Source organism: Ranitomeya variabilis, chromosome 6, assembly GCF_051348905.1.
Source record: "Ranitomeya variabilis isolate aRanVar5 chromosome 6, aRanVar5.hap1, whole genome shotgun sequence".
Lineage (NCBI taxonomy): Eukaryota > Metazoa > Chordata > Amphibia > Anura > Dendrobatidae > Ranitomeya > Ranitomeya variabilis.
Window position 1 is genome coordinate 317,880,296 of NC_135237.1, and position 27,324 is coordinate 317,907,619.

General features: G+C 44.0%; 1 protein-coding gene across 5 annotated transcripts in view; it reads left to right on the forward strand.

The window, feature by feature from the left end:
* RELCH (RAB11 binding and LisH domain, coiled-coil and HEAT repeat containing) overlaps nucleotides 1-27,324 on the forward strand; it is a 204,264-nt gene that overhangs the window by 48,938 nt on the left and 128,002 nt on the right. For 4 of the 5 annotated variants that reach the window (XR_013216939.1, XM_077269738.1, XM_077269736.1 and 1 more), the window contains exons 3-6: nucleotides 3,943-4,014; nucleotides 4,129-4,184; nucleotides 20,789-20,902; nucleotides 22,019-22,210. Coding sequence is in view for 4 of the 5 variants with exons in the window: in XM_077269738.1 (XP_077125853.1) it covers nucleotides 3,943-4,014; nucleotides 4,129-4,184; nucleotides 20,789-20,902; nucleotides 22,019-22,210 (434 nt within the window). In the remaining variant the exon portion in view is untranslated. The remainder of the gene's footprint in view (nucleotides 1-3,942; nucleotides 4,015-4,128; nucleotides 4,185-20,788; nucleotides 20,903-22,018; nucleotides 22,211-27,324) is intronic. The other variant, XM_077269739.1, reaches the window with a different exon arrangement.

A 27,324-nucleotide genomic window follows, 5' to 3' on the forward strand; every position in this document is an offset into this window, starting at 1 on the left:
AAAATGTAATTATTGGGCATATGTTTCTTTTTTTTTTTCCAACTCTTAACCAATTCAGACATTGAAAGTCGTAAAGCGGCTGAAATCAGTGTCCTGAGCATTATTCAAGTACCTTCTGCTTGGTAGCCACCACTGTCTCATATATGATTTTAAAAAAATTACAAAAATGACCGCCACGGCTTTCCTGAAGCTTGTGCTACAACAACGGTGCGGTTATGCCAACATCTAAGGCCTCTTTCACATTTCCGTACGGGGCCGTTGCAAACCATCAGCCCGACGGACGTTGTGCAAAATTGTGCACAACGTGGGCAGCGGATGCAGTTTTCCGACGCATCCGCCACCCATTCTGAAGTCCAGGGAAGAGGGGGCGGAGTTCCGGCCACGCATGGCGGAAATGGCGGATCCGACGGACGAAAAAACGTTCCCTTGAACGTTTTTTCGTCACGACGGTCCGCCAAAACACGACGCATCCGTTGCACGATGGATGCGACTTGTGGCCATCCGTCGCAATCCGTCGTCAATAAACTTCTATGGCAAAAAAACGCATCTTGCGGGCACATTTGCAGGTTTGTTTTTTTTACCAAAACGACGGATGGCAAAAAACGGAAGTGTGAAAGAGGCCTAAGACGTCATGTGCACATACCCTAGAAAGGACCAGTAACCAGGTCTACAGTGGCCAGTGTTTGCTCTTTGTTCCCGCTGCTCCTCTGAGTATTGTTGTTTTGTTTTATTATTAATCTGCCATAGAGATTAACCTTTTTATTTAATATTAATTTTTATGATCTTTACCAAGGGCACGTTCCTCACAGGATTATCCCCGGGGGCATGTCGTTAGGCTGTTCTGTATTACTACTCTGAGACCATAAAAATTAGCACTAAATAAGTCCAATATCACATGAAAAAAAATTAAAAACCTAAGTACGGTATCCAGGGGAGCAGCAGGAATAAAATAAGAGGAAAAACTGACCACTTTGACCTGGTGTCAGGAGCTTCTTAGAAAATTGACATAATTTGCAAGGAAGACATACAGATATTTTCCATGGATCTGATCCTTTCTCTTCCACCGAACACTTCAGCCAAGACTGCCCATATAGGCCTCTAATTCCCACAGTGCACTTAGTCTGAATTGCGGCATAGCCTGCCCCATCCCAGAGGCAGACGGCGAGTCCTACATTATGGCTCTTGCTGAATCAGGCCAGGACAATGTTACTGTTGCTACATGTGTAGTTTTGGGTGACAGAACCTGTTTCTCAGAATTTGGCAGCGAGTTTGTCGGATGCAGTGTGGGTAATGGGAACCCTTTTAGGTGGCACCAGCTGAAATCTTCTGCGATTACTTGTCTGATAGGTTGACAAGACACAAGGACAATCTCAAAATATTCTGGTTGGGATAGCGCCATCCTTAACATAATGTACAGAAGAAGAATCACTGCTTTTAACACGAGAACAAATGGTTGTATTAACATGAAGCCCGAGATTTGATTTTTTTTTGGTGATATTCTCTCCCACTTTGTCACACACCAACCTTTTAATTTTGAAATACTGAAGGTAAAGCCAATCTGGCAGCATTCAAGATGGCCATCATGTGGTGACCTGGCCGAACTGGTTTTCCCCTTCTCTGTAGCTATTGTCTAACATTTGATCTCAGTCTGCCGAACCGCTTTCTTATTATATGGGTGTTTCCATTTGATTAACTTTGTGTTATAGCCCCTGTTTAGTAGTGTTAATCGGGGGGGATACAGGTCGGCTCCAGTGATCGCTTAAATTAAGGTAGTGCTCAGCTTGTGCTACAGTGTGAGCCAAGTGGTGTGTGGGCCACAGACTAGCTGTGGAGGGAGCTCTGCTCAAGCATAAGAGCCCAGACTCCCACTGATGAAAACTACTGTGGATATAACATATCAAGGAATGATTACATGTTTAGAAATACTCTAAAAGTAGCCTGTTTTATTGAGGATGCTATGCTGTCTGCAGGCAGTATGTTGTAGACTGATTGATATACTGAATATCTCTTTCCCCCTTCATTATCAGCCCACAGAGCAGATACGCGGTCGATCTTCCATCTGGATTTTTCGGGCAGAAAATCTTAATCATTTTAGAGTAAAAGCAAAATGGATGAAATTGTCCTAATTATCATCTGCACTCTACATAAGTCAATTGCGCTACAGATTGGTGGCAAATTATTGCATCTTCATTTACTTTAATTAAACTATTTTCAATAAAAAAATCTGTTGTCAAAACGCAAAAATATAATGCTGTGCAAGCCAAGTAACAGACAGTAAGTAATATGATTTACCATACAGGAGAGTATAAGACAACAGTACAGGTTACCTTACACCAGTGGTCCTCAACCTTTCTTAACTCGCGAGCCATAGCCAGAGCATCCCACCCACCCATATAGTGACATTCAGTATCTGCTTCCCCCTCAGAAGTGACACCAGATCCCCCAATATTGGTATAATGCCAGACAAATCTTACCCATGGAAACCACACCAAGGCTATAGACTTACATCTAGGAGTTTCCATCTTTCCCTCCTTCAGTATTCTTACATCCATCACTTCCACCACGCTATGCCATCCAGCTCCAAGCACCCATCTATCTGACAGTATCGTCCTATCTCCAGCTTGGCACTTAAATTTTCTCTCCAACCCCATGGCCAGTATAGGCGCATCCAGATCTGCTCTTCTGTGTGGGGCTACTTACAATTGTCACTATCTGGAGACCTGCTCTTCATAGCTGTGTGCTATACTTAGCGCTAATGCACCAAGTTGACAGACAGCCGCAAACCACACATAATAGTCCTGCGAGCCACACGGTTTGTGATCTTTTTCCTACATTATACCACCACAGTACCCTAACTCTCCAGCATATTACTGGAAGAAATCCCAAATGACAAGCAAATGTTTCCTTCTTGAATGGACACCTTGGGCAGTACCGGATGTGGACAGGTTTGAGGTGGGTATGAACGACCAGATGTGCAAGGTGATCCAGGGCGGAGTGCCCAACAAGTCCTTGTGACCTTTGGTCAACCTGCTAAAGATACATAGTCTTTATCGTGTCCGTGGGTAGGCCTGGAATAGACACCATCAAGTTTTTGGCTCTGAGCTTGTGGATGGTTAGATTAGATTGTGTTCAAATCCCAAACAATTTACAGTACAAGTGATTGGGGTTTTCAGCCTATATTGATCCGACTGTAAAAACTCACCAATGCAAGCCTGTGGAAAAAAAACCCAGAAACAATCCACTTGTTGTCTATTTTTCGTGGACCATTGGATAGGAGAAGTTTGAGAACCCTCCCGCCAGTTATTTTTCCATCCATGAAAAAGTGATGAAATGCTGATTGTAAAAACTGACACTGACCAAAGACTCTGACCAAAAACGCTGAAGAAGCTCAGACTAATTTTTGCGTACAAGAATAAATGCTGACGTATGACAAAGCATTTAGGTTGTTCTTCTGTGGCTGGAGCAAATAGCAACTGATCTAGGGGGTGCCTCTTGTGGGACCATAATAGATCCAATATTGATGACTTATCTTAAGGATAGGTCCTCGATATCCTGTCTGTAGAACACCAATAAGTGTTTGATTTCCAATTCTCAGTGTAGTGTAGACTAAGAGGTCATAATGTCCAATTTCCAATAAAAAATGACTGATGAGATCGCCAGAATGTGCCTTGGCTTGTTTCCCCTCTGCCTAAACTTTGTCAGACAGCTTGAACTGTGAACTTGGTTTGGCTAGATTCATTTCTACAGAAGAAAAGGATGCCCATGGTTTTGCTAAGCCAACTCTGCTGCATGCTTTCATGAGATCCATTAGACTGCATGCTTTCTGTTTCAATACAAACTGTATATATATTTTTCCACGCCCATCCTTGCTTTTTATTTTTATTTTTGTTTCCCTTTTCTTGGTTGGATGCCTGTGTGTGTTTAATCCAAAACCCTGTCCAGTCCTGGAGTTTGAGCTACGGAAAGCCAAGGAGACCATTCAGGCCCTCAGGGTCAACCTTACACTGGCTGCAGGTGGTGTACATACGATTTTCTTCTTCCTAGTTTTCTTAATTCACATTACTAACAGAGGTAACACTTACAGCTGATCTTATAAGAGTGCCAATTTGCTTAATTTCTGTGTTTCAGAAAATGAAGTTCCTTTGCAGGAACGCAAGAATTATAAATCGAGTCCTGAAATTCAGGTATGAAGTTTTGTTTTTTTTTCTATTTCACATTAAAAAAAATTAAAAACATGGAATATATGGTGGTTTTCAAAGCTCAGAGGCAACTTCTTGGTGCTCTGCTTGATAAGATATTTCTTAATATACTTACTACACTGCTGCTGATGTTTAATATTCTTGTAGTTTCTAATCTGTGTCTAAAGACTTGCCCAGACTCATTAGCTTTCTGTAGGCTGGAGTAAGACACGTCTTCAAGTTGGGAGATAATGTATAGCTAGCTACCAAAGGATGCATCAGACGGGGTTGTCCTGAAATTTTTCCCTCTTCACACAATAGGCTAAAACTGCACTTGTCAGCTTTGCTGTATAGACAGTGACAAGGTTTGCTGAGGTCTTAAGATTTACAGATGTTTTCTAGTAATGAGCGAATATACTCGTTACTCGAGATTTCCCGAGCATGCTCGGGGGTCCTCCGAGTATTTTTTTTTTTTTTAAATTAGTTTCTTAACCAAAACAGTGACAACATACAGTTAGGTCCATATATATTTGGACAGAGACAACATTTTTCTAATTTGTTTATAGACATTACCACAATGAATTTTAGAATTTTAAACCAAACAATTCAGATGTAGTTGAAGTTCAGACTTTCAGCTTTTATTTGAGGGTATCCACATTAAAATTGGATGAAGGGTTTAGGAGTTTCAGCTCCTTAACATGTGCCACCCTGTTTTTCAAGGGACCAAAAGTAATTGGACAGATTCAATAATTTTAAATAAAATGTTCTTTTTTAGTACTTGGTTGAAAACCCTTTGTTGGCGATGACTGCCTGAAGTCTTGAACTCATGGACATCACCAGATGCTGTGTTTACTCCTTTTTGATGCTCTGCCAGGCCTTCACTGCGGTGGTTTTCAGTTGCTGTTTGTTTGTGGGCCTTTCGGTCTGAAGTTTAGTCTTTAAACATAAGGGTGAATGACCTCGGGGAGATCAAAACATCCAACACCGCGGAGACACCATCAGTTGTTGATCCAGAACACTGCCCCCATCCCTGATGGGAAATATGCAAATGCATGTAGAAAAGCCGCGGAGACACCATCACGTGTTTCTCAACGCAAGCAATGAATAGCCAGGTCTTTCACCGGGAAGGAACAACCACGGGAAGGGCAGCATCCAATAAAGGAAAACCACCTATGCCAAAACATGGTATCCATCCACAGACAGCTGTTTCGGGGTATTTGCCCCTCATCAGTGTGGAGTAGGAAACTGGCTATTAGGAGCAGTGCCTAGTGAAAAGACTAAAGTGAAGTTTAGTCTTTAACAAGTGAAATGCATGCTCAATTGGGTTGAGATCAGGTGACTGACTTGGCCATTCAAGAATATTCCACTTCTTTGCTTTAATAAACTCCTGGGTTTCTTTGGCTTTATGTTTTGGGTCATTGTCCATCTGTAGTATGAAACGACGACCAATCAGTTTGGCTGCATTTGGCTGGATCTGAGCACACAGTATGGCTCTGAATACCTCAGAATTCATTCGGCTGCTTCTGTCCTGTGTCACATCATCAATAAACACTAGTGACCCAGTGCCACTGGCAGCCATGCATGCCCAAGCCATCACACTGCCTCCGCCATGTTTTACAGATGATGTGATGTGCTTGGGATCATGAGCTGTACCACGCCTTCGCTATACTTTTCTCTTTCCATCATTCTGGTAGAGGTTGATCTTGGTTTCATCTGTCCAAAGAATGTTCTTCCAGAACTGTGCTGGCTTTTTTAGATGTTTTTTTTAGCTAAGTCCAGTCTAGCCTTTTTATTCTTGATGCTTATGACTGGTTTGCACCCTGCAGTGAACCCTCTGTGTTTACTTTCATGCAGTCTTCTCTTTACGGTAGATTTGGATATTGATACGCCTACCTCCTGGAGAGTGTTGTAAACTTGGTTGGCTGTTGTGAAGGGGTTTTTCTTCACCATAGAGATTATTCTGCGATCAGCCACCACTGTTGTCTTCCGTGGGCGCCCAGGTCTTTTTGCATTGATGAGTTCACCAGTGCTTGCTTTCTTTCTTTCTTTCTCAGGAAGTACCAAACTGTAGATTTTGTCACTCCTAATATTGTAGCAATTTCTAGGATGGGTTTTTTCTGTTTTCGCAGCTTAAGGATGGCTTGTTTCACCTGCATGGAGAGCTCCTTTGACCGCATGTTTACTTCACAGCAAAACCTTCCAAATGCAAGCACCACACCTCAAATCAACTCCAGGCCTTTTGTCTGCTTAATTGAGAATGACATAACGAAGGGATTGCCCACACCTGTCCATGAAATAGCCTTGGTGGAGTCAATAGTCCAATTACTTTTGGTCCCTTTAAAAAGAGGGTGGCACATGTTAAGGAGCTGAAACTCCTAAACCCTTCATCCAATTTTAATGTGGATACCCTCAAATGAAAGCTGAAAGTCTGAACTTCAACTGCATCTGAATTGTTTTGTTTAAAATTCATTGTGGTAATGTCTATAACCAAAATTAGAAAAATGTTGTCACTGTCCAAATATATATGGACCTAACTGTATACATATTTGTGCATCCAAGCCAGCATAAGTACACTTATCAGGGTAATTACGAATGGACAACAAATTAGTGTATTATTATCCATACACTTTCAGTATTAAAAGTCCATATATTGCTATATATATATATATATATATATATATATATATATATATATATATATATATATAATACCACTTGTCAAGTGAACAGAAAACATTACATAACTTCATGTCGGCCTGGTAGCATGTATCCAAGAAAGGGGGGGAAAAAAAGGGGGGGAGGTATTCTCCTTCCTCTCTCATCCACTCCCCTTCATTAAACAACCAATTAAGTCATAACTATCTTATCCTAATCTGCCGCCCAATATCTATATTTATTATAATAACTATCTGATGCTGTAGAGTATCTATTAATGCGTTTCAACCATGACTCTCCTGGTGGTGCCAGGCCACCATGTCCTGATACAGTAAGACAAGAAGAGTTCCACCTGTCCCAAATCTTATCAAACTTCTTTATGCAGCCCCTGTTTTGATATAATGTCCACTCATACGGTATGATCGAGTATACCAATTCTACCCACATCTCGAGAGAGGGGTGTACACTACCCATCCAACACAATGCCAACACCTTCCTAGCCAGAAAGAGTGTCTCACGTAGAAGAATCTTAACATAGTGTCCCCAGGCTTCATCATCTAGCACCCCAAATAAACAAACTAAGGGATTGAGAGGAACAGGGGATTGTACTAGAGAAGTCAACAGCGACATTACCTGGCTCCAGTAAGACTCAATAATGGGGCAACCCCATACCATGTGTATAAAGTTTGCTTCCAGCGAATGACCTCTCAAACATTCCGATGTTTGAAACTGACCCATATTAAAGAGCTGCAATGGAGTTAAATATGACTGATGTATGATATATAATTGGGTCATTCTATTATTGACTGATGGGGACACGCCAATCGGAGATTCAAGAATTTCCTCCCAATCCTCATCTTGAGCATCAGGAATGAGAGCTTCCCACCTTCCCTTAATTGACACAATAGCAGAATTGGTTCCCACCGTTAACATGTATGTGTATAAAGCTGAGATGAGACCCTGGGGACCTTGCGATTTAAGAATTCCTATCAAAGGGAAAAATGAGATAATTTGAGTCAAACTCGCAGAACGTAGATTTGACTGGACAGCTTATCTGAGCTGAAGAAAATGAAAGAACTGGGACTTTGGGACATTATAATTAGACTGAATTTGCTCAAAGGACATCAATACTCCATTATCATACAAATCTTTAATCGAGAAAACATTATGTGAAATCCAAAAATTAGCAAACGGGTGACCCAACAACACCGGAAAATAAGAATTGTTCCACAGTGACATCTCTGCTATAATATCCTCAGTGGATGACTTTAATTTATCTCTTAACTGACTGTGCTAATTTTAAGTAGAGGTAGTAATCGAGGGACACCAGGTTTATTTGTTTCTAAGAAACCTAATGGGCAGTCCACCTTTGCAGCATGCATTAAGTGACTTTCTGAGTTAGGTAGGTGATTGTCAGGCATCCACTTACTCAAAGCCTTAATTAGTCCGGCTAGGTAATATAAATAGAAATCCAGCAATGCCGCTCCCCCCCATCTGTTTGGACCTCTGTAAAGTAGAACGTTTAAGTTTGGGTCTGCCTTTCCCCCCATATGAAAGATGTGGTCAAGGAATGTAGATTCGTGAAGAAGGATTTAGGAATCAACACCGCACTATGTTGGAGAGAATAGTTGAGTTAACCCCTTATTGACAGAGCCAATTTGGTACTTGATGACCGGGCCAATTTTTACAATTCTGACCACTGTCACTTTATGAGGTTATAATCCTGGAACGCTTTAATGGATCCCGCTGATTCTGAGATTGTTTTTTTGTGACATATTGTACTTCATATTAGTGGTAACATTTCTTTTATATTACTTGCGATTATTTATGAAAAAAATGGAAATATGGCGAAAATTTTTAAAATTTTGCAATTTTCAAACTTTGTATTTTTATGCCCTTAAATCAGAGAGATATGTCACACAAAATAGTTAATAAATAACATTTCCCACATGTCTACTTTACATCAGCACAATTTTGGAAACAAAATTTTTTTTTGTTAGGGAGTTATCAGGGTTAAAAGTTGACCAGCAATTTCTCATAACCAAAATAACCAAGTGTGACACCAGTCTAAAAACTGCACCCCTCAAGGTGCTCAAAACCACATTCAAGAAGTTTATTAACCCTTTACGTGCTAGAAACTAGACCCCCCAAGGAACTTATCTAGATGTGTTGTGAGAACTTTGAATGCCCAAGTGCTTCACAGAAGTTTATAATGCAGAGTCGTGAAAATAAAAAATATTTTTTTTTTCCCACAAAAAAGATTTTTAGCCCCCAAGTTTTTATTTTCACAAGGGTAACAGGAGAAATTGGACCCCAAAAGTTGTTGTCCAATTTATCCCGAGTACGCTGATGCCCCATATGTGGGGGTAAACCACTGTTTGGGCGCACGGCAGAGCTCAGAAGGGAGGGAGCACCATTTGACTTTTTGAGCGCAAAATTGGCTGTGGCGTTTAGAGACCCCCTGATGTACCTAAACAGTGGAAACCCCCCAATTCTAACTCCAACCCTAACCCCAACACACCCCTAACCCTAATCCCAACCCGATCCATAATCCTAATCACAACCCTAACCCCCAAAACAACCCTAACCCTAATCCCAAAGCTAACCATAACCCTAATCAAAACCCTAAACCCAACACACCCCTAATCCTAATCTCAACCCTAACCTCAAAACCTAACCCTAATCCCAATACACCCCTATCCCTAATCCCAACCTTAGCCTTAACCCTAATCCCAAACCTAACCCTAATCCCAAATGTAACCCTAATGCCAACCCTAATCCAAACCCTAATCCCAACTCTAACCCTAACTTTAGCCCTACCCCTAACCCTACCCTAACCCTAATTGGAAAATAATAAAATTAAAAAAATGTATGAATTTCTATTTTTTCCTTACTAAGGGGGTGATAAAGGGGGAGGTTATTTACTATTTTTTTTTATTTTGATCACTGTGATAGGATCTCGCAATGACCAAAATAAAACAAGTGGAAGAATCTTCCTCTGCCGGCCGGCAGATCATGGCGGGCGCACTGCGCATGCGCCCGCCATTTTCTTACCGGAGCAAGAAGCCGGCGGCCATCAGACGAAGCAGGAGGACCCAGGGACACCGGTAAGTATAACAGGGACACCGGTAAGTATAACAGGGTCCCCGAATCCCCCTATTTCTCTGTCCTCTGATGTGCGCTCACATCAGAGGACAGAGAATGACATTGCTTTTTTTTTTTTTTTTGCGGTCGCCGGTAAACAGTTAATTACCGGCGATCGCAAAACAGGGGTCGGTAAAAACCGACCCCGATCATGTTCTTTGGGGTCTCGGCTACCCCCGGCAGCCGAGACCCCAAAGAAAATCCGGGTGCCGGGCGGCAGGCATACTGCGCATGCGCCCGCCATTTTTTCCCCGGAAAAAGATGGCTGCGCCCATCGGGAGCCACAAGGAGCACCGGGGGAGATAGGTGAGTATTGGGGGGCTATCGGGGACCCCATTTCTCTGTCCTCCGATGTGCGATCACATTGGAGGACAGAGAAATTAAATGGCAAATCGCGTTTTTTTCGCGTTTTTTTTTTTGTTGTTGTTGCGACCGCCGGTAAACGGTTAATTACCGGCGATCGCAACTCGGGGTCGGTAAAAAAACCCCAAATCATGTTCTCTGGGGTCTCGGCTACCCTCGGCAACCGAGACCCCAGAGAAAATCCGACTCTGGGGGGCTATTCACTTTTTCCACAGCGCCGTTAATTAACGGTGCTGTGGTTTAATTACCCTTAGCGGCCGCCGTTAAAAGGCGTATCGGCGGTCGTTAAGGGGTTAAAGAAGTAAAACCATTTTAATTAAGTTTATACGGCCAGCTACAGATAGCGGAAGTTTACCCCACGAGGCACATTTAATTCTGACTAATTCCAGTAGAGGAATAATATTAAGTTGTAGATCAAGCTCACTGTCTTTGGATATGTTAATACCTAGATATTTAAAATGAGACACCATAAGTAACGAAGACAAAGTAGCAAGTTGAGTCATTGGGCTATGAGAGAGAGGCAATAGGGCGGATTTATCCCAGTTAATATATAATCCGGAGCATTTGCTAAATTTATTTATAGTAACCACATGTGGGAGCGTCTCTTCTGCCCTATCCATGAATAAAATCATATCATCAGCATATAAGCCAATAGTCTCTAAACGGTCGGCTATATTTATGCCCACAATATTTGGAGAGGACCGCATGTGTATAGCCAATGCCTCAATCGCAAGAGCAAAGATAGCTGGGGATAAGGGGCACCGCTGACTTGTCCCTCTAGATAGAGAAAATGACTCTGATGCTGAATTATTTATAATTATACAAGCTTTAGGTTTTGCGTATATTGCACCTACCCATTTCTGAAACCTAGCCGCGAAGCCATATCTCCTCAAACATGCAAATAAAAAAAGGCCATTCAAGGTAGTCAAAGGCTTTAGCTGCATCTTGTGATGCCAGAGCCCAATTATTATTCGGCACTAAAGAACTAAATTGGACTACTGATTGGGCTCGTCTAATATTAACCCCTTCCCAACCTGTGACACAGCGTATGCGTCATGAAAGTCGGTGCCAATCCGACCTGTGACGCATATGCTGTGTCACAGAATGATCGCGTTCCTGCAGGCTGGGTGAAAGGGTTAACTCCAATTTCACCCGACCTACAGGAACAGGGGGAGTGGTACTTCAGCCCAGGGGGGGGGGTGGCTTCGCCCCCCCCGTGGCTACGATCGCTCTGATTGGCTGTTTCACTTTCAACAGCCAATCAGAGCAATCTGTAATATTTCACCGATGAAAATTGGTGAAATATTACAATCCAGCCATGGCCGATGCAATAGCATCGGCCATGGCTGGAGACCCCGATCTGGCCGGCAGATTCGTTTCCTGTACATTTTGATCGCTGTGAGGATCGCGGGTTAGGGTTGCACTTAGGGTTAGGGTTGCACTTAGGGTTAGGGTTGCACTTAGGGTTAGGGTTGCACTTAGGGTTAGGGTTGCACTTAGGGTTAGGGTTGCACTTAGGGTTAGGGTTGCACTTAGGGTTAGGGTTGCACTTAGGGTTAGGGTTGCACTTCGGGTTAGGGTTGCACTTCGGGTTAGGGTTGCACTTCGGGTTAGGGTTGCACTTCGGGTTAGGGTTGCACTTCGGGATAGGGTTGCACTTCGGGATAGGGTTGCACTTCGGGCTAGGGTTGCACTTCGGGCTAGGGTTGCACTTCGGGCTAGGGTTGCACTTAGGGCTAGGGTTGCACTTAGGGCTAGGGTTGCACTTAGGGCTAGGGTTAGGGTTAGAATTAGGGTTGCAATTAGGGTTAGGGTTACAATTAGGGTTAGGGTTAGAATTAGGGCTAGGGTTGGAATTGGGGTTAGAATTAGGCTATGTGCACACGGTGCGGATTTGGCTGTGAATCCGCAGCGGATTGGTCGCTGCAGATTCGTAGCAGTTTTCCATCACGTTTACAGTACCACGTTAACCTATGGAAAACCAAATCCGCTGTGCCCATGGTGCGGAAAATACAGTGCGGAAATGCTGCGTTGTATTTTCCGCAGCATGTCAATTCTTTTTGCGGATTCCGCAGCGTTTTACACCTGCTCCATAATAGGAATCCACACAAAAAACACTGGAAATCCGCGGTAAATCCGCAGGTAAAGTGCAGTGCGTTTTACCTGCAGATTTTTCAAAAACGGTGCGGAAAAATCCGCACACAAATCCGCAACGTGGGCACATAGCCTGAGGGTTAGGGTTGGAATTAGGGTTAAGACTAGAGTTAGGGGTGTGTTGGGGTTAGGGTTGTGGTTAGGGTTGGGATTAGGGATAGGGGTGTGTTGGGGTTAGTGTTGGAGTTAGAATTGAGGGGTTTCCACTGTTTAGGCACATCAGGGGGTCTCCAAACGCGACATGGCGCCACCATTGATTCCAGCCAATCTTGCATTGAAAAAGTCAAATGGTGCTCTCTCCCTTCCGAGCCCCGACGTGTGCCCAAACAGTGGTTTACCCCCACATATGGGGTACCAGCGTACTCAGGAGAAACTGGACAACAATTTTTAGGCTATGTGCACACTTTGCGGTGTGCTCTGCGGGTTCTCCCGCAGCGGAATTGATAAATCTGCAGGGCAAAACCGCTGCGGTTATCCCTGCAGATTTATCGCGGTTTGTTTTGCGATTTCCGCTGCGGGATTACTCCTATACTATTGATGCTGCATATGCGGCAATATGCAGCATCAATAGTAATGGTAAAAATAATAAAAATTGGTTATACTCACCCTCTGATGTCCGGATCTCCTCGTTCCGGTTCCAAAGATGCTGTGCCGAGAAGGACCTTTGTGACGTCACGGTCATGTGACCGTGGCGTCATCACGGTCATGTGACCGCGACGTCACCGCAGGTCCTGCTCGCACAGCAACTAAGACCGGACAGCCGCGTGCAGCGCTGAGATGTATGTGAGTATAGCATTATTTTTTATTTGAATTCTTTTTTTTACACTATTTAGGCTTCCCAGGGCCTGGAGGAGAGTCTCCTCTCCTCCACCCCGGGTAGCAACCGCACATTATTCGCTTACTTCCCTCATCGTGGGCACAGCCCCATGCGGGAAGTAAGCGGAACAATGCATTTCTATGGGTGCAGAATCGCTGCGATTCTGCACAAAGAAGTCACATGCTGCGGGTTGTAAACCTCTGCGTTTCTGCGCGGTTTTTCCCGCAGCATGTGCACTGCGGTTTCCATAGGGTTTACATGTTAATGTAAACGCTATGGAAACTGCTGCGGACCTGCAGCATCAAAATCGCCGCGGATCCGCGGTAAAAACCGCAAAGTGTGAACATGGCCTTAGAGTCCAATTTCTCCTGTTACCCTTGGGAAAATTAAAAAATTCTGGGCTAAAAAAATATTTTTGAGGAAAGAAAACGTATTTATTATTTTCACGGCTCTGCGTTATAAACTTCTGTGAAGCACTTGGGGGTTCAAAGTGCTCACCACACATCTAGATTAGTTCCTTGGAAGGTCTAGTTTCCAAAATGGGGTCACTTGTGGTGGAGCTCCAATGTTTAGGCACACAGGGGCTCTCCAAACGTGACATGGTGTCCGCTAATGATTGGAGCTAATTTTCCATTCAAAAAGCCAAATGGCGTGCCTTCCCTTCCGAGCCCTGCCGTGCGCCCACACAGTGGTTTACCCCCACATATGGGGTATCGGCGTACTCAGGACAAACTGGACAAAAACATTTGGGGTCCAATTTCTCCTGTTACCCTTGGGAAAATTAAAAATTCCGGGCTAAAAAATCATTTTTGAGGAAAGAAAAATTATTTTTTATTTTCACGGCTCTGCATTATAAACTTCTGTGAAGCACCTGGGGGTTTAAAGTGCTCACTATGCATCTAGATAAGTTCCTTGGGGGGTCTAGTTTCCAAAATGGGGTCACTTGTGGGGGAGCTCCAATGTTTAGGCACACAGGGGCTCTCCAAACGCGACATGGTGTCCGCGAACGATGGAGATAATTTTTCATTCAAAAAGTCAAATGGCGCTCCTTCCCTTCCGAGCCCTGCCGTGCCCCTAAACAGTGGTTTACCCCCACATATGAGGTATCAGCATATTCAGGACAAATTGGACAACAACTTTCGTGGTCCAGTTTCTCCTTTTACCCTTGGGAAAATAAAAAAATTGTTGCTAAAAGATCATTTTTGTGACTGAAAAGTTAAATGTTCATTTTTTCCTTCCATGTTGCTTCTGCTGCTGTGAAACATCTGAAGGGTGAATAAACTTCTTGAATGTGGTTTTGAGCACCTTGAGGGGTGCAGTTTTTAGAATGGTGTCACTTTTTGGTATTTTTAGCCATATAGAACCCTCAAATTGACTTCAAATGTGAGGTGGTCCCTAAAAAAAATGGTTTTGTAAATTTTGTTGTAAAAATGAGAAATCGCTGGTCAAATTTTAACCCTTATAACTTCCTAGCAAAAAAAAAATTGTTTCCAAAATTGTGCTGATGTAAAGTAGACATGTGGGAAATGTTATTTATTAACTATTTTGTGTTGCATAACTCTCTGGTTTAACAGAATAAAAATTCAAAATGTGAAAATTGCGACATTTTCAAAATTTTCACCAAATTTCCGTTTTTTTCACAAATAAATGCAGAAATTATTGACCTAAATTTACCACTAACATGAAGCCCAATATGTCACGAAAAAACAATCTCAGAACCGCTAGGATCCGTTGAAGCGTTCCTGAGTTATTACCTCATAAAGGGACACTGGTCAGAATTGCAAAAACGGCCAGGTGATTAAGGTCAAAATAGGCTGGGTCATGAAGGGGTTAATAGAGGTATATTTACCGGGCATAAAACCAGTCTGGTCAGGGTGTAAAAGGTTTAATATTATAGTATTTAGTCTAGTGGCTAAAACCTTGGTGAAAATCTTATAATCCACATTAACCAGTGATGTGGGACGTTAAGATCCACACTCAAGGGGGTCTTTTCTCTGAGTAATTTTTAGTTCTCGGAAATTTAGTTTTTATTGCCGCTGCTGAATGATTTACATGTGGGGATTCCCTAGCAGCCAGCCAACCCCCACATGTACTTATGCTGGCTAACAGATGTAAACCATTCAGCTGCGGCAATAAATACTAAATCTCCGAGCACTAAAAAATACTCGGAGGACAACTGAGCGTGCTCGAGAAATCTCGAGTAACGAGTATATTCGCTCATCACTAATGTTTTCCCATACTATCCTTACAGTAACGCCCCATCAGTTTGTGATTCGTGTAGGTCTGGGGCATGCACTACCCTGGTTAGGCCTCTTTCACACTTCCGTCCTTTTAGACCCGTCACAATGCGTCGTTTTGGGAAAAAAAGTATCCTGCAAATGTGCCTGCAGGATGCTTTTTTTTCCATAGACTTGTATTGCCGACGGATCGCGATGTATGGCCATACGTCGCGTCTGTCTTGCACTGGATGCGTCGTGTTTTGGCGGACCGTCGTCACGAAAAAACGTTCAAGGGAATGTTTTTTTCGTACGTCGCATCCTGCACTTTGGAGTGCACATGCCTGGGCGGAGATCTCTAGCTCCTCCCCGGGACTTTAGAATGGGCAGTGGATGCGTTGAAAAACTTAATCCGCTGCCCACATTGTGCCGAATTTTAACAACGTCCGTCGGGACGTCGCGCCGACGCTTAGCGACAGCCCCGTACCGACGGAAGTGTGAAAAAAGCCTTCATGACTTTAGCTCCTTCATTGTTCTTCCCAGCTAAGAGGGCACCCAAGCCACTCACTATTCAGCACCTCTCCACCAATCCACTGTACAGGGATCTGCAGAACCACCATATCCAAGTAAAGTGGGCAAGTGCAAATACCTGTACAACTGGGTTGGCGAAAGCCTCTTAGAAGACATCAACGCTATATCCTTTTTATTATTGTATCATTGGGGACCCAGAGGTTGTTCCCCACTGATCATAAAGTGATGGCATTTCTGCCTATGTCATTACTTTAATGAATATTTCTATACTGCACAGTTGGCCCACAGAAAAAAACAAAAAAACATCAGATTATCTGTCATTAAAGGGGTTATCCACTACTGGACAACCCCTTATTAAAGTGCTCAATATAAGAGGAGGCTAATGGACTGATCGGGTCACATGCTCTTCAACCAGCAGCCATATTGTAGACAGAAGAGTTGGTCCGTTTGTGAGGAAAGCTGCACTAACCAGTGAAAGTGGCCAACCTCTTTAAAGAACTCTCTATTTTCCTGCTGGAGTCTTGGATGACTCAGTATTGTAGGGCTCACAGATAAGGCGACAGATGAATGCATATTCCCTGTCATGCTCTGATCAATGGGGGGAAGGGGGCAGGACAGGATCACTTCCTAAACACTGTAATCTATGGCGTTTCTCTGTCTATTGTTTCCTATTCATCTCCGCTGTCATCAAACACACACATCTCTGTATTGTCTATATAGACCATGCAGATTGCCAGCTTTTATCTTCAATCTTCTTTAGGGCTGACATACAAAATACAAACCTAAACCTATATTTCTGTTGTACAGACACAAAGTTTAGATAATAAAATTATCATCTTAAAGGGAATCTGTCAGCACGGTTTCACCCCCTCCCCCCAGCTTGTAGCTATTTCAAAGTCCAGCAATATCTTTACATGGTCAGTCCGTTCCTCAATTACTGTGAAATCAGTGTTTGAATTGATGTGTAAGGCTAAGTTCACATTTGCGTTTTGCGGCGCAGCGTCGGCGACCCAACGCACAACACATGCAAAACGCATGCACAACGCAGCGTTTTGTGACGCATGCGTCCATTTTTTGCATGATTTTTGGCGCAAAAAAACTGCATCATGCAGCGTCCTCTGCGCCCTGACGCTTGCGCCAAAAATGACGCATGCGTCACAAAACGCTAGACAACGCATGTCCATGCGCCCCCATGTTAAATATAGGGGCACATGACGCATGCGTCGCTAAACCTGCGCCCGACGCAACGCAAATGTGAACGTAGCCTAAGTGTTGCTAAAGAGCCATTGTAGATCTGAAGCCTCTGTCACTCTATTTCCAGTTCTAAGTTTTGATTATCAGCTTTTTAACCTCTTTCACCCGCCGATGCACATAAAAAGGCAGCCTCCAAGGGAATAAGGTAATAGCGCCCCCCAGAGTTGGAAAATCTCTATTGTTTCAGCCGCCAGGGGTAGTTGAGACCCTGGAGAACACAATAAGGGCTGTTTTTTCCAGTCCCCAACCACATGAGAAAAAGTGTCCCCAGGCCACCCACAGGAGCCTTAATATCGGAACCACCATCCCTCAACCCTCCTGCTCCTGAAGCAAAATGGCAGGCGTATATGCAGTGTGCGCACCGAGATCTGCCCACCGGCTACCGCGTGAATTATTCCTATTGGTTTGTAAATTTTGATCACTGTGTCAGACCCTACCACAGTGATCAAAAGCTCAATAACTAATAAATATGGGAGCTCTTGGGCTGTGCCTCTCCCTGTGCACCCCTTTCATCACCCCACCTCCCCCCGTGTCAAGCCCCCTAGTCAGATTACATTTCTTTATTTTAACATTTTTATTTCCATCATTCTTTGTCTTTAGGCTTGGGGTTAGGGTTTTTTCAAAAGTTTAAAAAAAATAAAAATGGCAATATGACGACATATTCAATATGATACCCTAATGTTATCAAATTCTGTGTAGTACCTGTGGGCTCAAAATGCTCACTATACTCCTGGATAAAATCCTTGATGGGTGTAGTTTTGAAAATGGGGTTATTTGTGGGGGTTTCTGCTGTTTAGGGGCCCTGCAAATGCGACATGGTGTCTGCCATCTTTCAGCCAAGTTTATCCAAAACAGAACCTTTTGGCTACATGTGGGGTATCACTGCACTCATAGCAATGTGGGTAACAAACTGTGGGGTTCAGTTTTTGGTGTTACTGCTAACAAAAGTGAAAAAAGTGGGGCTAAAACAACGTTTTTAGAGAAATTGAATTTCTTTTTTTCATTCCACTTTGCATTATTTCCTATGTAGCACCTGAGGGATTAAAGGGAACCTGTCACACCCCCCCCCCCCCCCCCAAGGTGTTTGAAACTAAAAGAGCCACCTTGTGCAGCACTAATGCTGCATTCTGACAAGGTGGCTCTTTTAGTTATTGGTGCTGTAACTGCAGAAATAATCCGTTTTGTAATTTGTCCTAAATACCTTTCTTCAGTCCTGGAGGCAGGCCTTTCCCCCCCTGCTCTGATTTATTCACAGTGCGGGGCTGGAATTCCAAGGCAGGGCGGCCGCCCAGGCGCAGTCAGCTAGACTGCATATGAGCACAGAGGACGGGCAGCGCTCACTGCACCTGCCCAAGGCATGACAAAAGAGCGCAGGCGCCGGCTGATTTCAAAACAGCGCTGAGGAGGCGGCGCCCGGCGCCAAGAAGACTTGAGTGACGGCTGTGTGGCGTCTGCAGCAGGTGGGAAAGGCCTGCCTCCAGGACTGAAGAAAGGCATTTAGGACAAATTACAAAACGGATTATTTCTGCAGTTACAGCACCCAGAACTAAAAGAGCCACCTTGTCAGAATGCAGCATTACTGCTGCACAAGGTGGCTCTTTTAGTTTCAAACGCCTGGTGGGGGGTGGGGGTGACAGGTTCCCTTTAAAGCATTTCCTGACAATAGTTGTGGAGTATTTGAGGGGTGCGGCTTTTAAAATGATATCCCTTTTGGGGAGTTTCCAATATATAGGCGCCTCAAGGTCCATTCGAATTTGAATAGATCGCTAAAGAAACAGGTTTTGTAAATTTGTTGAAAAAATGAGACATTGCTGCTAAACTTTTAACCCTTCTAACATCCTAACACAATAAAGTGACATTTGAAAAAGATGCAGATGTAAAGTATGGTAGACATATGGAAAATGTCATTTATTCATTGTTCCTGTTTTGATTAGCCAGCCTCCTGCAACGTCAAATTAAAAGAAGGGTTGTGAGTGCCCCAGGTAGGAGACGGACCTCAGTGCTCCTTTCCAGCAGCCACAGATTACTGACGTGGCTGCTGGACTGGGTCTTGCAAACCGATTCACAATATCTACTGTTTACTGACATTACTATACTGTAATCACTCAATTGCTTCTTTACTACACTGCATGTTAGCTTGTAAATGCACATGATGATCAAATTCTGTCAGCCCATCTGCACCCCTGAGAATACAATGCGAAATTGCTCTCCTCCAGAAGGAATGAGACCCTTCACTCTAGTGCCCACCAATAAGTGGCTATCAGGTAAGTCTGTATTCAGTGCTTGAAACTTGACTCTGTTAGAAGCATTGATTTGTAACTTCAGTAAAATGTGGTCATCATGCCCCATTGAAAATAAAAATGGCTGATATGAGCAAACTATTAGGACTTGATAGTTATTGGCGTTTCGAATATTTTATTAAAGTAGGAACACTTTTTACAGAGCAGATGGATCCACTGTGGCTACATATGTTACGAAAACTTTCCATAAAGAGACTTTCTGATTTGTTTTGGATCAGGAATTTCCATGCAAGTTAGATAATAGCCAGATATGATAGTTGGCATTAATATTTTTTCAGATTTTAAAGGGAACCTGAATGTTGATCCACAGGCCACATGTATCTGGCAATGGCCGGGTATGTTTGATTCTGAAAGCTGTGGTGTTTCAGAGAAAAAACAACAACATACTTTTACAAGCCACTGGTGTTAAAACCGCACAGCAGAATAGTTGGACTGGTGGGTCCCCAGCTGCTTCTCCCCACCTGCTCCCTAGACTGAAAGGTCTCTCCCTATATATACACGCAGGCAGAGACTGGTCACTCAAGGGGAGCAGGTGGGGAGAAGCTGCCGAGGATTTGACTGCCTGAATAGTCTCCAGTGCGGCTCGTTACCTGGCGGCTTTCATGGTGCCCATGCTCAGCCTTCAGATTCCCTTTTAATTTGACTTTTTAAAGGGAATCTATCAACAGGTTTTTGTTTTTATAATCTGAGATCACCATAATGTAGGAACAGAGACCCTGATTTCAGCAATGTGTCACTTACTGGGCTGTGTTTTTCCATTTCAATACAATCCTTGTTTTATCAGCAGATGATTATCACTACAGGACAACTGGCCTCATGCCTTCTTGTCCAGCCATGCATTTACCACTGATTAGCAGCTCTCTGTCACTATACAATGTACACAGAAAGCTGAGGTGTGTGCGGGGTTATACGCAGCTCAACAATTGATCTCTGCTATATCTGCAGCTGAGGAAACGGTGAATCTATCATGATTGCTGGAATCGGGGTCTCAGTCCTTAGTAATTACATAGCAAAGGTCTGCTGACAGATTCCCTTTAACAACTAACCTTACACTGGCAACATCACATAGGAGGGTAAGTTGATTGGTGGCTTGTTGTTATTTACCCAGACTACTAAATTGCTCAAACAATGTGAATAAATGGACCTTGTTAATCCTAACTTTTTTTTTTTGTCTAGGAGCCTATAAAACCTCTTGAGAAAAGAGCACTAAATTTCCTTGTCAATGAGTATTTATTGAAAAACAACAACAAACTTACTTCTATAACCTTTTCTGATGAAAATGATGACCAGGTAAGGTGCATTCTATTTTCATGTACGTGAGTTTCCTATTAAAGGGGTTGTCCAGCCTTACAATATTGATGACCTATCCTTAACACAGGTCACAAGTATCAGATTAGTGGGGCTCAGACACCTGGCATCCCCACCGATCATCTGTTTTCAGCTTCGGCAGTGGTCAGATATCTGGTCTGAACGGAATATATATGTAGGGGCTGTCCCCGTGGTACCACACATGGGCAACAGTGGGTATGAGCTTATATTGATTGTTTGTATGGATGCAGTTCTACATTAAGATTACAGTACGCTTTGAAATTAAGCACGCATTCACTTTGTAGTGGTGCAGTATCCTCTGTGCATCTCTGGTGACGAGGTCTACACAAAGCATTTGCACTTTATTCTGTTTTGAATTGATTTAGATAGTTCCCCTGCCCTAACTATGTATTTATACACACGTTTTTCTACCTTGGTCTCCGTTCTAAATGACTTTGCTTTAGATTTTTTTTATACATATGTACATGCCTTTTTGTATTTTTAGTAAGGCTTTTTGAATTACATTTTGGACTGTATGCTCCATGTTTTCAGTGTTCATTCCAGTATAGGAGAGTCCATTTAGACTTAAATTAGGCATAGGGTCCTTTAATTTACTTATATCTTTAAATATGGTTTCTGTTTTGATGATATTGTTTCACATGTATATGTATAATGACCGTCGCAAGGAACTGCAGCTCAACTCTTTATTCAATTCATGTACATCAAGTAAAGCTCCAGAATGTCCTTTTAACCTTTGTTAGGAAGTAAGCTTCGGATTCCACGCAATATGCTATGCTGTGCCATAGAAAGGTAAACAGTAATAAAATAGTATTTGCAATACGACCATATGGATGGCTTATCCCATACAGTGAGATATGGGACCGCGTCCTGTTGGAAGTGTACTTCTGAACATTCTCTGCATATACATCAATCTGAGAGCAACAGAGTAATTTGAACTACAGCATATAGTATAAAATACTTCTGCCACTTTGTTTCACGTTACGTAACAGTGAGTGTGTGTAGATTACAAAATGCAATGATGCCTCCTTTTACATATTTTATTGCTAGTTTCAATTTATTTTGGTTTCCTTTTTTTAGGACTTTGAATTATGGGATGATGTAGGGTTAAATATCCCAAAGCCTCCCGACTTGCTGCAACTTTATCGAAATTTTGGCAGCCACCGAGGTATACTAAAGGACACAGCAGATGCTGCAGTAAGTGTAGATGAGGATGATCTGCAGCCACTTCTGAAAGCTGAGAGGCCAGCCATGGATCCAGTACCTGTACAGGTCAGAAATTGTATTTCAGAATACTTGAAGGAATTGTAAAATGTTTCCCTAGTCCCTATTCTGTTCAATAGATATGCCACTTCTGCAGCATCAATTACACTAGAGCATGTTTCTGAAAACGGAACAGATTTTTTTTTTTTTTTTTTACTATTAGACGCATTTTGTAGCAACAAAGTATACATCCTATAGTGTGGACGCAGCTGTCTATGATCGAGAAGAACGCTGATGCGGAATCCCAATTGCTCTCCTCCTGTCTGATGCTGATCAGTGCAGGGCAGGAGATAAAGCTACCAGGTCCTGCACATCACTAATGCTGCATGTATGCTACCCGTCCTAACTAGCTGAAGGACCTTTTTAAGTTATGTGATAAGTCACATTCCTGAAAGGAAATTTTGTGTGTGTGTTGATGATGGAGCTGAGCCCTGTGTGTTGATGGAGTTGATCGGTGTATGTGTTGATGGAGCTGACCTGTTTTTGCGTGTTGATGATGGAGCTGACCTCTGTGGATGATGGAGCGGACCTCTGTGTGTGGATGTTCATGGAGCTGACGTGTTGATGATGGAGCTGACCTGTGTGTGTTTTGATGGAGCTGACCCTATGTGTGTGTTTGTGTGGATGTTGATGGAGCTGACCCTCTGTGTGGAATGATGATGGAGCTGACCCTCTGTGTGGGATGATGATGGAGCTGACACTCTGTGGAATGATGATGGAGCTGACCCTCTGTGTGGAATGATGATGGAGCTGACCCTCTGTGTGGAATGATGATGGAGCTGACCCTCTGTGTGGAATGATGATGGAGCTGACCCTCTGTGTGGAATGATGATGGAGCTGACCCTCTGTGTGGAATGATGATGGAGCTGACCTCTGTGTGGGATGATAATGGAGCTGACCCTCTGTGTGGGATGATGATGGAGCTGACCCTCTGTGTGGAATGATGATGGAGCTGACCCTCTGTGTGGAATGATGATGGAGCTGACCCTCTGTGTGGGATGATGATGGAGCTGACCTCTGTGTGGGATGATGATGGAGCTGACCTCTGTGTGGGATGATGATGGCGCTGACCTGTGGATGATGAAGCTGATTTGTGTGCGCTGATGATGGCGCTGACCTGTGTGTGTGTGGATGATGGAGCTGATCTGTGTGTGGATGATGGAGCTGGCCTGTGTGTTGATGGAGCTGACCTGTGTGTGTGTTTTGATGGAGTTGACCCCCGTGTGTGTCGATGATAACCTCACCCTGTTTGTGTGTTGATGATGGAGCTGACCTGTGTATGTGTTGATGATGGGGCTGACCTGCTTGTGCGTGTTTGATTTTGCTGGCCTGTGTTTTGATGATGGAGCTGGTCTGTGTCTGTGTGGTGACGGAGCTATGTATGTGGTGACAGAGCATCTGATCTGTGTGAGTGGTGATGTAGCTGTGTATGTGGTGACAGAGCATCTGGTCTGTGTGGTGACAGAGCATCTGATCTGTGTGTGGTGACAGAGCAACTGATCTGTGTGTGTGGTGACAGAGCAACTGATCTGTGTGTGTGGTGACAGACCATCTGATCTGTGTGTGTGGTGACCGAGCAACTGATCTGTGTGTGTGGTGACAGAGCATCTGATCTGTGTGAGTGGTGATGGAGCTGTGTGTGTGGTGACAGAGCATCTGATCTGTGTGTGTGGTGACAGCATATGATCTGTGTGTGTGATGACAGACCATCTGATCTGTGTGTGTGGTGACAGAGCATCTGATCTGTTTGTGTGGTGACAGAGCAACTGATCTGTGTGTGTGGTGACAGACCATCTGATCTGTGTGTGTGGTGATGGAGCTGTGTATGTGGTGACAGCATCTGATCTGTTTGTGTGGTGACAGCATCTGATCTGTGTGAGTGGTGATGGAGCTGTGTGTGTGGTTACAGAGCATCTGATCTGTGTGAGTGGTGATGGAGCTATGTGTGTGGTGACAGAGCATCTGATCTGTGTGTGTGGTGACAGAGCATCTGATCTGTGTGTGGTGATGGAGCTGTGTGTGTGGTGACAGAGCATCTGATCTGTGTGTGTGGTGATGGAGCTGTGTGTGTGGTGACAGACCATCTGATCTGTGTCTGTGTGGTGACAGAGCATCTGATCTGTGTGTGTGGTGACAGAGCTACTGATCTGTGTGTGTGGTGATGGAGCTGTGTATGTGGTGACGGAGCTGTGTATGTGGTGACGGAGCTGTGTGTATCTATTTTCTGCTATCTAAGCCTGGGGTGCGCCTTAGGCTACTTTCACACTAGCGTTTTTCTGCGGACGTCTCAAAGCGTCGGTGCGACGCATCGACGGATGCGTCACAAATAGTGAAAAACGAACTCAACGCATACAGTATTTCGACGGATCTGTCGTAAATCCGCTAGACGGTTCCGTCGAAATACTGGATCCGTTGTGTCCGTTTTTACTATCCGTTTCATCCGTTTTTATGACTGATCCGTTTTCCATGCCTAAAAATGGGACTCTCCTTATGTGATTGGCTACTGGAAAATAGGGAAAACTATATATTGAATGTTTTTACAGACCATCTTTGAAAGGGTTTAGAGAAAGTGGCAGAGATGGAAGGAGTACTTATGAGGATTGCAAACGTAGTTACCGATGTGATTTTTGAGACAAATCGCCTGGATATAATGGTTTGGGAGAAGGAGGCGGCAGCAGAAAGACGGAGGATGCTTCAACCTCGACGTCGCAGACTATGGATTCATCCCATTAATGCACTGCGCATGACCCGGGGTGTATATTCTACTCTGTACATGGAGTTGCGCCAGAACCCGGAGAAATTTTTTAATTATCTTCGGATGAGGCAAGAGCATTTTGATTTGTTGCTGGAACAAGTTGGGGATGTCATCAAAAGGCAGGACACACGGATGAGGTTTTCCATTTCACCGGCGGAGCGGCTGATGGTGACCCTGCGGTAAGCTCTTTTTTTTTTTATTTATTTTTTAATCATTGTTCATATTTAAACCTTCACATCAGCAGTGAACATGCTCCACAAAATACTGCGCTGAAACACTGCGTTGCATTTTCTGGAGCATGATAATTTTTTTATTGTTTGTAGCCATTACTAATTTTTTAACACCTGCTGCATAAGAATGCACAGATGTAAAAATGCTGTTTTTAATATGCACTACAACAGACAAAAAAAATTTGCAGTGCCATTTTTTGAAACTTAAAAAAAATATGTAACATTTGTGTAAATTGTTTAAAAATGTTATGTGAGTCTCTGCAATTTTTACAAACATTTTTTTTTTTTTCACAGCTTCTTGGCTACAGGAGAATCCCTTACGTCACTACACTACCAGTTCCGCCTTGGAGTTCAACTATTTCCGGAATTGTAAAAGGCACCTGCTGCGCTATATGGGATAACTTGCACACGGAGTACATGCCACAACCGACAAGGGACATCTGGCTGCAGAGTGCAGAACTGTTTGAGAAACTGTGCCATTTCCCAAACTGCTTGGGTGCAGTAGATGGGAAACACATCCGCATAGCCAAACCGGCAGGATCAGGCTCAGAGTTCTTCAATTACAAGAAGTACTTTTCTATCGTACTCATGGCCATTGCAGACGCCAACTGCAAATTTCTGGCTGTGGACATTGGAGCCTATGGCCGGTCCAATGACTCCCAAGTATTCAAAAATTCACCGATGGGCCGTTGTTTGTATGGAGACATGTATGACTTTCCAGCAGCAAGAGCACTCCCAGGAACAACTGGACCACCTATGCCTTATGTCTGTGTGGGTGATGAGGCCTTCCAGTTGTCCCCACATCTCCTTAAACCGTATTCAAGCAGAGACTTGACCCGAACAAAAAGAGTGTTCAATTACCGATTAACAAGAGCAAGAAGAGTGGTGGAATGTGCATTTGGCATTCTCACTGCAAAGTGGTGCGTGCTGCTCACATAAGGCTGCACACACAAACCATGGATGAGGTTGTGAAGGCCTGCGTGGTCCTACATAACTATGTACTTTCCAAGGAGCCTGTTTCCGTGGAAGATGAGGACTTGGAGACCACCCTGTGGGATTACAACAGCAGCTGTCATACCGGCCATCTCTGATGCTGCGGCCGCTTCCTCCGTCGGCTCCTCCCGCTGCGTCCCCGTCCGCCATGGGCATCGCGCTGGTTCCTCGGTCCCTCTTCCTGCTGCTCGGGGTTTTCGGCGTGGTGTCCGTGCTTCCTCCTTCCTCCGTCCGGCGTCTGCTCCGCACATGCGCCTTAGGTCGCGGGTGCGCGCTCTTCCCTCTTCTTAACCCCTTCCGCGTCCTCTCTGCTCCTGGGTCCTCCAATCAGGTAACTCCTTGGGCTTTATCAGGCGTCTCCTCTATAATGGAGGCGCCTGATTATTGTGTGCAGTTTGTACTCAGTTTTGGGCCTTGTCTGTTCTTACTCCTTGCCCGCTCTCGTCTAGTTTTCGCTCTCAGGCTATTTTCCTGTGTTGTCCTCCTGTCTCCTTCCCTGTCCTAGTCCAGTCTCCTGTGTTCCGTTCTGTGCTTCCCGTTTCCTTCCCATACAGTCCTGTTTGTTCCTCTCTCCCGTCCACCCTCTCCAGTCTCTTCCAGAGCCGTCCCTCTTGGTACCGGCTGTTGCGGTATTTGACCCCCTTGGGCCTGCTCCCCACTATCCCTGTATAGGGGTTGCCCATCCCGGGTACGCTCGTTCTTGGGTGCATCAGTACCGTGACCCAGAGGGTCCACTCTCTCTTCGTGCTTCTCTGACGTCACAGTAGCTCTGTACGTTCCACCGGTTCTGTTTCCAGAATGAGGGACCACTTAGCAGAGTATTTTGTTTCACCTGTGGGAAGGGTGCCATGCAAGAGAACATTGTGTGACATCTTTTTTTCATGTCTTGGTGATTTAAGGTCTGTGTAAAAAGTTGTTTTATTGACACCAACTTTTAATAATTACTGTCCAAAACTTTGGTATATTTTGGGTAATAAACCAAATGTTATACCTTCTAACGTGTGGTGTGTAATGTTTTTGTACATTTAGTTAGCATACTTAACCCTTTCGCGACATGCGCCGTACATGTACTGCGCATGTCGGGTCCCCTGCTTTGATGTGCGCTCTGGCGGTGAGCGCACATCAAAGTCGCGACATGTCAGCTG